At 46.5% G+C, this 14,384-nt stretch overlaps 1 protein-coding gene across 1 annotated transcript in view; it reads left to right on the forward strand.

Moving 5' to 3' along the window:
- The window catches only part of npy2rl (neuropeptide Y receptor Y2, like), an 11,668-nt gene extending 3,328 nt beyond the window's left edge, over window positions 1–8,340 (forward strand). The window contains exons 3-5 of the mRNA XM_070929446.1: window positions 4,790–4,955; window positions 7,356–7,509; window positions 7,759–8,340. Of these exons, the coding sequence (XP_070785547.1) occupies window positions 4,790–4,955; window positions 7,356–7,509; window positions 7,759–8,340 (902 nt within the window). The remainder of the gene's footprint in view (window positions 1–4,789; window positions 4,956–7,355; window positions 7,510–7,758) is intronic.
- Window positions 8,341–14,384: the final 6,044 nt, after the last annotated feature.

Below are 14,384 nucleotides of genomic sequence, written 5' to 3' on the forward strand. Positions count from 1 at the left end.
ACTTCAGGACCACGGACAGCGACTTCAGGACCACGGACAGCGACAGGGAGACTTCAGGACCACAGACAGCGACTTCAGGACCACGGACAGCGACAGGGAGACTTCAGGACCACAGACAGCGACAGGGAGACTTCAGGACCACGGACAGCGACAGGCTCAGAGGGAGACTTCAGGACCACGGACAGCGACTTCAGGACCACGGACAGCGACAGGGAGACTTCAGGACCACAGACAGCGACTTCAGGACCACAGACAGCGACAGGGAGACTTCAGGACCACGGACAGCAACATGCTCAGAGGGAGACTTCAGGACCACAGACAGCGACTTCAGGACCACAGACAGCGACTTCAGGACCACAGACAGCGACTTCAGGACCACGGACAGCGACAGAACAGAGCCGACAGAGTCCAGCTGAAACTTTATATCATGAGATTAAAGACGTCTTCAGCAGGAACCAATGGGCTGTGAGCTGAGAGCCACAGACAGGAAGTCAGGAAGGATTTAGAGACGGACTGACATTTTGCTGGTTTTGGTCTTTTCCAGCAGCCTTGTCCTTCAGACAGAGAGGGAAAAAAAGGTTTTAGCTGTCACATTCTCACATAGTCAAATATGATGCATTCAAACCCAGAAGCCCCAGCAGTGTTTGAGAGTCCTTTTTATGGTCTTGATAGGAGGACGTGACCCGGATCAGAGTAAATATAACTTCAGGGGCGTCCAATTAACCGTCTTGCAACCCCGGAGGTTTACCCTGAGACCTTTAGGTGAGGTCCAGAACCACAGACCTGAACGACTCATGGAAGTTGAATATTAGTATTATGAATCTTTATGTAACCAATTAAAACCACCACAGTTTAATACCCCCTAACAACCTGGAAGAGCAGGACAATCCTCAATAACCTCTATTTAGCCCCCTTCAATCAGAGGCTTGTAGTTGTTTTCAGGTTTAAAATGTTCAAAATCTTCCTTTAGCGATGCTACGGAGACGGAAACACGTCTCGCTCTAGTTTAGAAAATCTCTTTAACCATGACTTATTAACCGACAGGCCCTCCAGGTCCAGCTGAGCGGAGGTCAGTCCGTCCAGCAGGAGTTTGTTTTCTTTGCTCCCTCGTCTTTCCTCTCCAGCTGCCCCAAAACAAGAAACACGTAAACGAATAAGTTAACAAAGAAGAAGAAATAAATAATTAGATGGAGTGTAAAGTGGCACTAACATCATTATATAGCCTGGAGCGTCAGTTGTTCTTAAAAGTGTAAAGAAAATTGGATGCAAAGTAAAACTTACTGCTGGCTATCATTAATAAATACACACACACACACACACACACACACACACACACTCTGAGAGTCCTGGAAAAAAACATTATTAACTTCTTTTTGCCTTTTGAGTTTTACAAGTTTTGGATATTAAACTTTCTGCCTCACTTTAACTTCCTTACTGGGCTGAATACAGAGGTAGCTCCAGGACGTGTTTAGCCTAGCTTAGCTTAGCCTCGACTGGAAGCAGGGAGAAACTGCACCTGCCCAACTCTAAAGCCTTCTGATTTACATGTTCTGTCCTGCATATCTGACGTGTAGAACATGACACATTGAGGTTGTGGCTGAGAGATTTAAACAATGTAAACACTGATTGCGATAGCATTTGTTTGTTTTTGTCTCAGATGATGGATGTAAGTCCAGTAGTCTCCTCCACCTCCTGAGGGAAACATCCGCCTCTTTAGCTGCTAAATGCTGCACTATGTTACTGAGTCCGTCTGCCGTGTTCAGAGGCTCCTCACAGCGTTAAACTGAAACAGCGCTGATGTGAGCGCTGACAATAAACCGAAACACTGAACATCTTTCACATTACAGGTCGGCTTCTGATCCATTCGTGTTGTAAAACTATGGTTTCGTACGGTTTGTAGCATTTCACAAAGGGGATATAAAGACATGACACTGTACGGACAGATGACACAGTCTTTTGTCCTCGCTGTGTTCATAAGGCTGCATGTCCCTGACAACATGGCTAACTCGTGTTTGAGCTGAATCAGCAGTAACACTCCGCCTGCTGCCGTCACGGTTACATCAAAGGTTCAAGAAGTCGCCGCCATGTTTGAGAGAACAGCGACGGCTGGAAATGAAACGTGTTTTGGAAGTGAAGCAGAAAATAACAACCTGCTCCTTCAGAGACAAATCGTTTCCTTTAATGTTTTCATGAGAGAAAAGCAGCACAGAGAGAGGAAGAGGAAGAGGAAGAGAGAGCACAAATGAAAGCCAGAGACTAAACACTGATAGTAAAATGAATTTCCCATGAAGCCTTTTCTTAACTTGTACAGAATAACTTCAGAGTATATTATTTTAGATTTCATTAAAGGGGTCGATGAAGACGTGATTGTTGTTTTTTTATTGCTCCAGTTTGTACGTTGTCTTTGTATTTCAGTTGCTCGGCAGGTTCCTGATCGTCTCTGACGTCCTCCGAGATGTCTGCTGTGACCTGCCTGACTCGTGTCTCCTCCTGTTATCTGCCGCTCTGACCAAAGAGGACCGAGCTGCTTTTCCTTCTGGGGTTTAATACATTTATCTCATCTGCGAAACCTCTGGAAGCACAGTGAGCTCAGGAGTCCAAACAGCTCAGTGAAAGAATCCGGCTGAAGATGAGCAGATTTATGAAGAAAATGTTTCTAATATTCTGTAACAGGAATAATATGTGTGGCTCAACCTTGTGACACATAGAAAGAGGTTAAAGCAAAAGGATTTTATACAACCAGAACTACGGGAGTCTGGAGGCCGGGCCAAGCAGCCTCTGAATATATACCCCCCTCTCTTTTTGTGTCTGAAGACATTCATGGTCTGCATTTTGTTTTACACACAAACTGCACCTGCTTTCACTCCTCCAGTGAAGTGAAGTGTGTGTGTGAAGTCCAACAAATCTGTACGAGCAGCCTGCAGCTCAGATGTGTAAAACTACAAATTCTCTTTCATATTTGACGTTTTGTCCATATGATGCAAACAGTTTGTGGAGCTCAGACTGAAAGAAAAGCCTGAGAGCGGCCGAGTGATGCAGGGAGGCAGAGAGGGCGGCGCTGTGACTGATGTGATGTGAAATGTGCACAAAGGTAGAACGACGGCAGCCAGAAAGTTGTCGGTTCAATTCCCCCGAAACAAAGCAGCAGTGGGCGGACGAGCAGACGGTTTGTGATAAACAAAGCCAACGCTCCAGCGCCTCGCCCGCAGGCTGGTCTGCCGTCTCTTTCAGCTCGTTGTCGTCTCATTGTTGGACCGCACTGATGATATTCTGCTGTCGGTGAAGTGTGATGGTGACATTTAATGATGATAATCACTTTATTTATGTAGCGCCTGTCAAAACAAAGTGCTTTACAGTCAGTGTAGAAGTACATTTTGTTGTCAATAAAGTTAAGTGCGAGGAGTCAGGGACGCCCTGCTGTCTTTGACTCAAAGAAAGACATTTTATAGAAATAACCGGAGACACTTCTCAACGGATGACAACATGACGACATTTGCAGCAGCTTTTCCTACAAAGTGTGTTTAATTTTGTTAATATTGCTAAGTTGAATGCACTTCTGTAACCTTTTTGTTGTTGTTAGCTTACTGTTAGCTAACTGTAGTGTTTCCAACAGGGCCGAGTAGAGCTGCCACTGGGCTCCATCAACTCTGATCCGATCAGATCAGAAACGGTTTAGTTTTGTTAACATTAAAGACGGCCTGAGTTCTGCCTGACAAGGCAAGTTCTTGGGGAAAAAAGTCCTTGCTTATAAAAGTGAATCGTATTATTTATTTGCAGGAAACTTCAATGGTTTGTAAATGTAGTCAGCATTTTTTCAGTTTGATGATTTTTGGCAGGAAAACTGTGGGATTCACAAACAAATGATGTGGCAGACGTTTAGCTCCAGATGTTGACTGAGGCTCAGCTGCAGGGCCAGATGTGGATGCTCACACATGCAGAGGTGGACGTGACGGCGTACTGACCATGTGACCTGCTGTCTGTCGGCAGCTCTCGGAGCAGATGGCGGATCTGACGCTCACCAGTTGTTAATGTGCGTGTCCCCGGACGACTCAGCCAATCAGCTCGTCTGCTGTCATCACTCAGTGATTCTATGACAGACCAGTTCTAGAAGTGTAGAATCCCTTGTGTTCTGTTTGGATGTGTGGTTTCTCCAAGCGACGTCTCAGATTCGCGCTCTCTCTCTCTGTAGTTTTGACTCTTCTCCTCCTTCAGGTTGTCACTTCCTGCTTGTTAGCAGCATGAAAGTGAATTCCCTGAAACAGCCGAGGCTCTCACGGCCCGATGCTCGTTCAATTGTCTGTGATCGAGGAAATAAAGATCCTGAGCAGAGATGCTGCTCAAGGATCAAGGACGTTAATCCTCATTCATCCCCGTTGTCGCTTCGTTTACGCTTTAAACACGGCTTAGAAAAGTTCTGTAGCAGCGAGGTGTTCAGGATCAACCATCAGCAGCTCCGGGAGAAGGAAATAATAATAATACATGAAATAAAGAGGTTTCATCAGAGAGCAGTGCCTGAGCTGCTCAGCTCCCTGTGGACGAGGTTAACGATGATAAGTGAGGAGAGCAGCAGTTGGTCAGACGGCCCGGGGCGACTTTACATTTTTCCTGGGCTGAGGTGGAAAAGTCGATGTAGTGATAAAGAGAAGATGTGATTAAAAGCTTCTTGCCCCCTTTTTCTCCTGTCGAAGCAGCGTCAGCAGTTTGTTACCATCACACACTGTTAACTAAACACGCTACATGCACACGCTTGTTTATAGAATGATGAACTTCCTGTGTCCTTCGTCTCCAGCCGACCTGCTGGTGAACACGCTGTGCCTCCCCTTCACCCTCGTCTACACGCTGCAGGGAGAGTGGAAGTTCGGCAGCACCCTCTGCTTCCTGCTGCCCTACGCTCAGGGGCTCGCCGTGCACGTCTCCACGGTGACGCTCAACGTCATCGCCCTGGACCGCCACAGGTGGGTGGAGCTTAGAGCGGAGAGGTGACTGGGTTTGTTCAGCTGTGTGTAGTTCCATCGTCACGTCTTCTTTCTTCTTCTGTGTTGATGTTGGTGAACGAGGAGGCAAGGATGGATTGGTCCAGCCATGCGTGGTGCCCAGAGGATGAATCTGAATTTATAGAGACTTGAATCTTGCTTGTTGTAGCCAATCCATCACATTTTAATCTGCCTTTTTACCTCTAGTTTTAGCAAAAGTTAGGCCTAATTGCAAATGCCTGATGGAAAGATGGTGAAGGCCAAAGGTTCTGTCAGTTTCTTACCTTCTCACCTGACCTCCACCCTCTACCCGCCTGCTCACTGTGCGCTGACGAAGTGTTGAAGTCATTTTCACCTCCGTGCAGCTGCTCTGTATATAGAGGATTACTATGAAGGAGCCCTCTCTGACGGCCTCACTGCACTGCTAACAGCACAATCCGCCTCTGGTTGGCTGCTGTTTCGGCAGCTCGAGTGTAGCTGTTGAGAGCAGGAGTGCGCTGAGGCTTTCAACCTGAGTGACCCTGCAGACCTGTAACTATATATATAACTTTTCATCAGAGGGCGTTAATGATCGACACTGAGGAGCGTGCTCATACATGAAAAGTTTGCATCGCAGATTAAATATCCACGATTTGAATAAAGTTCTTCTAAAGCACTAAACTTTAAACACTTCTTTTGTAAACATATTTGGTCCTTTGAGATGTTCCTGGATCTCTCACCAGCATCCACAATCTGCTGTCTCCACCTGTCCTGGACCCGCAGACGGAAACCTGCTACAAAAGCATCACTCAGTGACTGAAACGTTTTTGGCAGATGGTTCCTGACAAAGGAATTCAAAGAAGAAAAACATTTCAAGATCTGACCATCTGAGTTCTGCGTGTCCGCTCTGTGCTGCATGGTGGGACAACGGTGTCCATTAGCAAAAAATCAAACCAAATTAGTCTGCGTACTGATATCTGTGAGTATTCTGACACAATACAGCCTCAAACATGGTTATTGAATGAAGATGAGCATAGCTTAGCTTAGCCTGAAGACTGGAAGCAGAAGTAAACAGCTGGCCTGCCATCGTTAATATGATAATATGCAGAGTACGTGGTTGAGTGTATGCTGACATTTAATCATCAGCTGATATTTAACATAACGAGCTCCTTCGCTTCTACAAAGAAGCTACTGAGCATAATTACCCTCCATACGAACAACACAGCCACTGCAGGAAATGTCAAGTAAACATCGAAGTGTGAAAGAGTCTGCTGTCCTCGTTTACATCAAACAGACTCGGAGCTTCAGAGCGCTCACACACAAACAACGCACAAGCGAAGACACGTGCACTTTGTCCGAGACTTGAGAGGAAAGAAAAGTTCTGCTCCTACTTTTAAAGAGGTTACGTTTTGGCCGGTGCTCAGGTTTCTGCATCAGCTGGGACTCGAAGAGCTAAAAGCAGCTTCGCCAGCTTTTGATCCAATCTGCACAACAACGAACAGACGGCTGCCAGAAGACCACAGAGACCCACTTGGCTCACATCTAGTGAGCAAAAACAAAGCACATTGTGCTGCCAGGCCATTTGCAGCTCTGCGGCTGAACGTTAAAGTCGACTTTAATGCTTCGTGGAGACCAGAACCACAGAAACCTGAGAGCCGTCGCAATGACTTCACTCTTTCTCCTGCTTGTCTGCTGTCGCGCTCAAGAGTTTGGTGAAGTGAACAATAATGCATGAAGGCTGTCAGGAGGATAATGGACGTCATCGTGGTCTTTGGCCCTGAAATATCTCAACAACTGTTTGGTTGAGTGACGTACCTTGACAACCATTCAATGAACTGCCTTGAGTTTTGCTGCAGATATTCAAGGCCCCTTGAGCGCCATCTGCAGGTCGAATCTTCAATTAGCCAGAAACTAGTTTATGACTAAATACCAGTAAATGTAATGACGCTCCCATCAGCCTCACCTGTACTTTGTATTGCTAATTAGCAACTGTTAGCATGCTTTTCTCTCTTCGTTTCCTTCTTCTTCTTCTTCTTCTTCTTCTATCTTCCATCTTAATTCCTTCTTACAACTTTTTCAACACTCAAAATCTAAATACATTTTCTTTTTGCACGTTTGATTTCATTCAGCCTTTATGTAACCAGGAAGTCTCTCCAGATATATTATGTCCTTCACAAGAGATGTGACCGGTGTGGCCGCCTAGTGTCCCGTCGGTTACATGTAAAACATTTACACCAATCAGAATGCGGCAGTTTAAATGTACTTCACGTTGTTGAAGAGGTAAAAGTGTCTCTTCCACTGCTGCATCACCAACATCATTCATCATTGATCTGTGAGAGTCGTCCTCTGATCTGAATAACCGCAGAGTTATTGTGTGTTGCTGTGTGTCGCTGTGTGTCTCAGGTGTATCGTGTACCACCTGGAGACCAGGATGCGTAAGGACGTGTGTTTCGGGGTGATAGCGCTGACCTGGGTGCTGAGCGCCGTGCTGGCCAGCCCTCTGGCCATCTTCAGAGAGTACGGCTCGTTCACCCTGGAGCCTGGACACAGCATCCAGGTGCACACACACACACACCTGTAACACCTCACCCCCCCCCCCCTTTGATCTTCCTGTCCTCCCCTCACTCCTTTCATCGCTCACTCCACCTCTGATTCCTCTCCATGACCCTCTCTGTTCACTCTGAGCGACTCATTTGACCCACTGATTGATTTGTTCAAGCAGCTTTAACCTAAAGGAAAGTCTCTGAGTCTGCTGTAAACCAGTGTAACCACAGCTAAAGGCTCTTGTTTCCTGTCCTGCCTCCAGGTGTGTACGGAGAAGTGGCCCGGTAAAAACACCGACGGCACCGTCTACAGCATCTCCATGTTGATCCTGCAGTACTTCCTGCCGCTGTCCATCATATCCTTCGCCTACGCTCGCATCTGGTCCAAACTGCGCGGCCACGTCAGCCCGGCGGAGAGCGTCGGCGGCAGCAGCGCCGGCTCCGAGCGCCACCGCCGGCGCCGCAAAACCACCAAGATGCTGGTGACCATGGTGGTGGTGTTCGCCGTCAGCTGGCTGCCCTTCCACGCCTTCCAGCTGGCCACGGACATCGACAGCACGGTGCTGGACATGCGCGACTTCCGCCTGCTCTACACCGTCTTCCACGTGGTCGCCATGTGCTCCACCTTCGCCAACCCGTTGCTGTATGGCTGGATGAACCGCAACTACCGCGCCGCCTTCCTCGCCGTTTTCAAGTGTCGCAGGGGAGGGGAGAGGGGGAGGAGCGGTCGGCTGGACAGCATTCACCCCGTTGGAGGCGGAGGGGGAGGAGGAGGGAGGGCGAAGAAGATAGTGCTTGAAACCCAGGATGTGGTGTCCACTCACCTGAACGCCACTGACGTGTGAGAGCCTGAGGAGGAGGAGGAGGAAGGAAGAGGGTGATGGAGGAGAAGGGGGGGGGGGGGTGACAGGAGAAGAGGCGGGAAGGAGAAGAAAATCTTTGTCTGAAAATCTTTTGTTCCCCAGAAGACAATAGACGCAAGAAGAAAACGAGATTCCACACGGAGACAGAAACAGAGGGGAGATAAAGACGTGAGAGGAAACAGAAGAAGACGGGGGATTAGAAAGTTTTTGGAAGCCCAAAATAGAGGAGGAGGCGTAGAAGAGCAGGGATTAGAAGAAGAAGAAGAAGAAGAATGACAGCAGCGGAGAAGAAGAGCTACTGAATGACTCAAGGTCTCCTCGACCAATCAAAGCTCCGCAACTCTGGGGACTTGATCTCATCATGACGGAGGACCCCAGGACTTCCAGGACTTCCAGGACTTCCAGGACCTTCTTTCGGGAGATTTGTTCAAGTGAAATTCAGCTTTATGTGATGATATTTGACACCGACGAAAAGAGACGCCTGATAAAAAGAAGTGGTTTCACTTTTTGGGACATTTGAGGGAAAACTTTGAAAACTTGTTTCCTCAACGCCGACGAAAAAACTGTTTCTACAGTAACCTTGGACTTTAATGCTAATCTTGTCAAAATAGGGCTTTACTCCATCTTCATTCCACATGTGAAGCATTTAGCTAGAACATTTAACCCAGAGTGGCTTACAAAGGGGGCACCAGGACGCGTCAGCAGGGTGGACCTGCAGCTTCCTTTACCGCGAGGGACACCAGATGATTGTCCAAATGTTTCCCCAAAAACGTCCGAAATCGGAGGCCGCTGGGAGCCGTGACAACACATTTAGTGAAAGGAAAACCCCAAAAATCAGGAGGAGGGTGCATGATGCAAGCTTTGTGAAATCTCAGACATTGTTATGTAATGAAAATGTGTGTTTACTGTGGATTATCCTGCCAGGACGCCGGGTGTAGGAGTGTACAACAGAAAAGGGGAGAAGGTGGTCTAAATACAAATTACTGGGATTAAAAGGGCGATGCTTTGTTTTTTCCTCTTTTGGAGGACTGAGGGGGGGGGCAGAGAGGATCAGTGGGAGGAGGAGTGACCCGTGGGATAAGGAGGCCAGAACGACTTATAAACCGGATACAAACGGTGGCTTATCGGCCTTTTCCACCTCAGGAACTTAACAACCCACAAACTAAGGTGTATGTATCTATGGTGGGGGGGGGGGGCAACTCTGAAAACACTTCATTAATAACACGTGTTTAGATAAGCAGCGCAGGAGTGTGTTTCCCCACACAGACTGATATCAGAACGTTTGCTGCCCTGCTCTGTATTTGAATGTAAACTGTAGACTCAGTGTGTGTTTACGTTTTCCGGTAACGTTCGGGTAACGTGGTATTTTCAAACTCAAGAGACGTCTCTGCTCCACTCTGTCGACCTCCCGCTGCAGGTTAATTTAACAATACTGACATTTAAAAGTCATTACGTGTAAAAGTGAAAGTCAATATCAGAGCCACTTCAGCTGAACTGTAATCTCCTGCCAACCTGAACGTTTATCCAACGTTTAACCAACGTAAACAAAATGTTCTGGTTTGTGCAAAAGAAAAACTTGGGATTGTGAAGTTCCTGCAGTGGAAAGCAGATATTATGAGAGAGTGGGACCCCACTAACACTTCCTTCACGCTGCATGCTGGATGTGTCCCTGCTGTGAAGTCCTCCACACGTCCTGCCCGTCCCTCGCCCCCAGATATCCCATCATGCTCCAGTGTAGGTGAACCCATTAGCTGTCTGGTCCGCGGTGATGTGCAGAAGTTAAAGATCTAATGTCGAACCGTGCCGACTGCTGTATCTTCCTGCCAGTGACCATAGCAACACTCTCCTCCGACAGCGCCGCTTGTTGCCATCAGATCATCGTGTTTTCACCCCGTTAGTTCTTCATTCCCACGTTCCAAATTAAATTCATTGTTCAAAATGTTATTAGCAAAGGTCTTTTCATGGTGTGTTTAAAGTCTAATTGGCCAACAGTAATGACAGCGCTCAGTCTCCATCTGGCAGCAGGGTCATTTAGAGTCAACACAATGTGAATGAACGTCACAGCAGCTCAATATTGTTCAATAAAGAACTGATCAGAAACAGACTAAAGCTTTAAACACACACAGACGTACGCGTTGTATGCTTCAGCCTCTGTGTCGCTGTCTTGTCTTTTCCTCTTTAAATCCCTCCATCCTCTCTCTCTCTCTCTCTGAGCTGCGTCACTGCCTCGTCCGACCCGCAATCCCACAATCCCTCTGTTCCCTCCCACTGAACCTCACCAGCTGTTTATCTGCGTCGTCCTTTCAGCTCTCCGCTCTCTCTCCCTGTCAGTGCATGCCTCAAAAAGAAGCTGGACATGGTGTCTTCCTCTCAGGACGAAGAAGAAGGTGATTATAAGAAACGTGTATTTCCTTTCGGTGTGACTACGTGCAGAGTCGCAAACATTCAGCTGCTAAATGATGTTGGATTTCATTTCAACACAGCTGCCGATATTTTACACCTTCCTTGATTCAAAAGAACAAGTTTCAACCATAATGTGGTCTATTTAAAAACAGCATCCTGAGGTATCTCTGGACTAAGTTGGATGTTTTTACAGTTGACTTTTGAACAGCATTGTACTTTAAGTGGAAGCGGAAAGACAGTTTGAGGTCACCTGCTTTAGACTTAAGCTCCTGTTTGAATCATCAGTACAAAAGAAAATATCTGCTGCGTTGATAAAAGGTCAAAGGTGAAGGCCATCAAACCTGAAGGAAAGCAGAACTAAAATACCAACTCACCTGTTTCTGTATTTATTTACTTTGCAGCTATTTCCAATTCAACATCACACATCGAGTCATAAATACAGAGCGACTGGGAAGCCTGGACTTCTCTAGAAGCTCAGACTTAGTGTGTACCAGCAGGTTAGCCACAACTCACAAGCAAGCTAAGCAGCACAGTGAATTATTCCATCAGCAAAATGAAAGACATTTCATTGGCTGTCGTACATGTTGCTTATGAGGACCGAAAGGAAACAAGAAGGCGTCAAACTGTCTTCACGACTCTCACCTTTAAATGCTCCTCGTGTGTTTTCCAGACTCGGTTTCTCCGTGATAATGTTCTGACGGGAGGACGCGGCTGCTGCTCGACCTTTATCAAACATGAATGTAAACTGCTTCGTAACACGGCTGTAATGTTGTTTATCGTATCATTTTGTGTAAATATTGACTGTGTGAAAGACTGTAACCTAGCACAAACTGTAGGCCTTTACCTGTGTCCAACTACAGATGTTCTCAAGCACAAACACGCCTCTGGGCTCTTCCTTACTGTGTGTGTGTGTGTGGGGGGGGGGGGGGGGTTCAGGGTTTATTTGAATGGAAGATTTTCCATTTCAAATCAGTTTATTCTCAACAGATCCTAATGAGCTGTAAGAGAGCGCGCCGGTCTCCACGGCGACCGGAGTCTGGAGAACTTTTTTACATGCATCGTGCAAACAGGCCGAGAGCTGAAGTTCAGTTTATTTTCCAGCTGCGACACACGGCGAATACAGATTCAGCAGCAAAACTTTATGCACATTTAGTTCCATTATAATCATCTCAAACATTATTTACCTCCGACGCCAACTGTCAGGAGGATCACAGCTGCAGTGTTTCTTGTTCACACTTGTTAAACCACCTCTGGATGAACACCTCCATTTACAAACTACGCCTTTGTCTGTAGCAGCGGACATCTATCTGAGTATCCACCACACAACGTCGGCTCTGCATCCCATCTGGCAGCTCCAGCTGTGATCCAGTTCAGCAGAAATATCCAGTGTTTTTATCTCATTAGAGGTGACTGATGCTCAGTCAGCGAGCCTCACCGTACAGCACCGGCATTCATACAAAAATAATCCCACAAATATTGTTATTCAGGCCCACATTGTCCATCAAGGACAATCAGGATCAGTTTGAGCTGACAGCCCTGAACATGAGCTTTCAGGAGGTTTGCCTGTCAGGAGGCCACTGAGATAAGTGGGAACATTAACGACACTCGAACAGCAGTTAAGCATCATTTTAAGTCATTAAGATTCAGACGAACATAGCACGGACGTTCTGTGAGGACATTATTCAGTTTAAAATAGCTGCACTAAAAGTTCAACCCCACATGTGAAAATAAGATTTTACTTTTCAAATATTTGAAAAAACATAAGTTAAAATTATAATGAAAACTCCGAACAAGCCCGATATCCTGTCAGCTAATAAGCAACAACAAAATTGTAGTAAATGCTAAAAATGTGTTGACCAGAGAGCACCGGCGAGTTTCTTTCTTCAAGTGTAAAACGTCTCATTCAACAACCACATTTAAGTGATTCTTATGAGAAATGCTTGTTTATGTAAAAAAACACACAAACAAAGAAAACCAGTTGATATATCGTCACGTAATTGAAAGCTGACGTCTCATCCCCAAATTTAATCAAAGGGGTTGAATATCGTCACTTCTAGACTTCCATACTCCAGATGGCTATTCATCGGCATTCATGGGAAAATGATCCGGGAAAAAGGTGCAACCACACAGCGACTCAGCAGCTACTTTGCCCTTCAGCAGGTCGCTTTCCAGTCGCTCCAGTGGACCTTGCGAAGGCTGATTGTGCAAAACCGGGTTCACTGTACCAAACGGGTCCTGTGTGGAGTTTAATCATGAATTTGGTGTGTGTGCTCGCTAAGATGTTATCGAGATACGTGGAGGCCATTATACAACTCTCTGAAGCTAAAAGAGCTAATTAAACAGTTGGAATTCAGCCGTCATGCCTGCAGATTTCTGACGAAGCAGCTTCATTTGTGAAGTCGGGATGAACATCTGACGTCCTTGCAGAGCAATTCCACCGCGTACTGACTCATTCTTCACCGTAATGAAGGCTGAATGACTGGGTGACTCATTTGCATGCCTATGCGCACAAACTCAAACTGGATGACTCATCCACTAACACTTTACCTCACACACCCTCACCAACAAGACTCCAATAAATGTGATCAAACCTAAATGTCTCCCATGTATCCACAGAGGAACTCCGATAGAAGCTCTTCACGTTAGCTTCAGACTGTCTCTGAGCGCCTGGTTGGCTGATGTGTTCGATTTGGGAGACATCAGGGAGGGAGGGGGAGATAACGTTAATACAGTACAAGTGCTAAGTAGCTAACGTCAAGAATGAAGTACTGAAGTTTGCAGCTGGTTTCCTCCTGGAGGACGGTGGCTGTAGTCAGTTTAGATCCAGTTCAGTTCAATGGATTAACATAAAGAACAGTGCTGAAGTTGAGACTAACGCGCTGAGTTTGTGTCGCTGCCAACTGTTTGATAGAGAGTTCTTGGTGTTCATGGCGCCCATCTTTGCTGCTCATTGCTGTTGTTCCAGCTGTGGGTCAAACAGTTTGGGCGGCAATGTCTCACCATCTTCCTTCCTCGTCTCTTCTTCCTTTGTCTGTCCGTTTGGTCTCCGGCTGGCTGTTGACTGCTGCAAGAAAGAAAGAATAGAATATTATTAGAGACAGATAAATACAACAGGGAAGGAGATGAAGACAGGGAGCGAGCTAATGATTGAGTAAAGAGGAGGTGGAGAGCGACAGTGAATGACAAAGACCGAGGGAGGCTAGATGGAGGGAGACAGGGGGCCCACACATTGGAGACAGAGAGTAATAGCTTATCTCAGTCCATATATTCCCAGTTGTCTTGAGTTGATGGGATAATGGTTGGTATTCGGGGATAGAGTCAATGGCTTTGACCCTTAAAACCGAACTCCAATTTCAACTGTAATGACTCAGTGGGATGAATTACAGGCTGCAGAGCTGGACTGGTTTGGCTCGGACGTATTCTGGTGCACATTATGATAATGCAGAACGATTTCCTGTGAGTACGTCTTTAACTTGCTGAGGGAAGACGGCGGATTGAGAGAACTGGTCATTACGATGTACGAGAGTGATGCGTTTGAAAAGAAATCTCATCAAATCCGTTATCTGTGCATGGACGTGCACACCTGGTTTCATGTACTGAGACCGAGAGACAATGGCGGTCTG

Source organism: Enoplosus armatus, chromosome 23 (genome assembly GCF_043641665.1).
Source record: "Enoplosus armatus isolate fEnoArm2 chromosome 23, fEnoArm2.hap1, whole genome shotgun sequence".
In the NCBI taxonomy this organism is placed as follows: Eukaryota; Metazoa; Chordata; class Actinopteri; order Centrarchiformes; family Enoplosidae; genus Enoplosus; species Enoplosus armatus.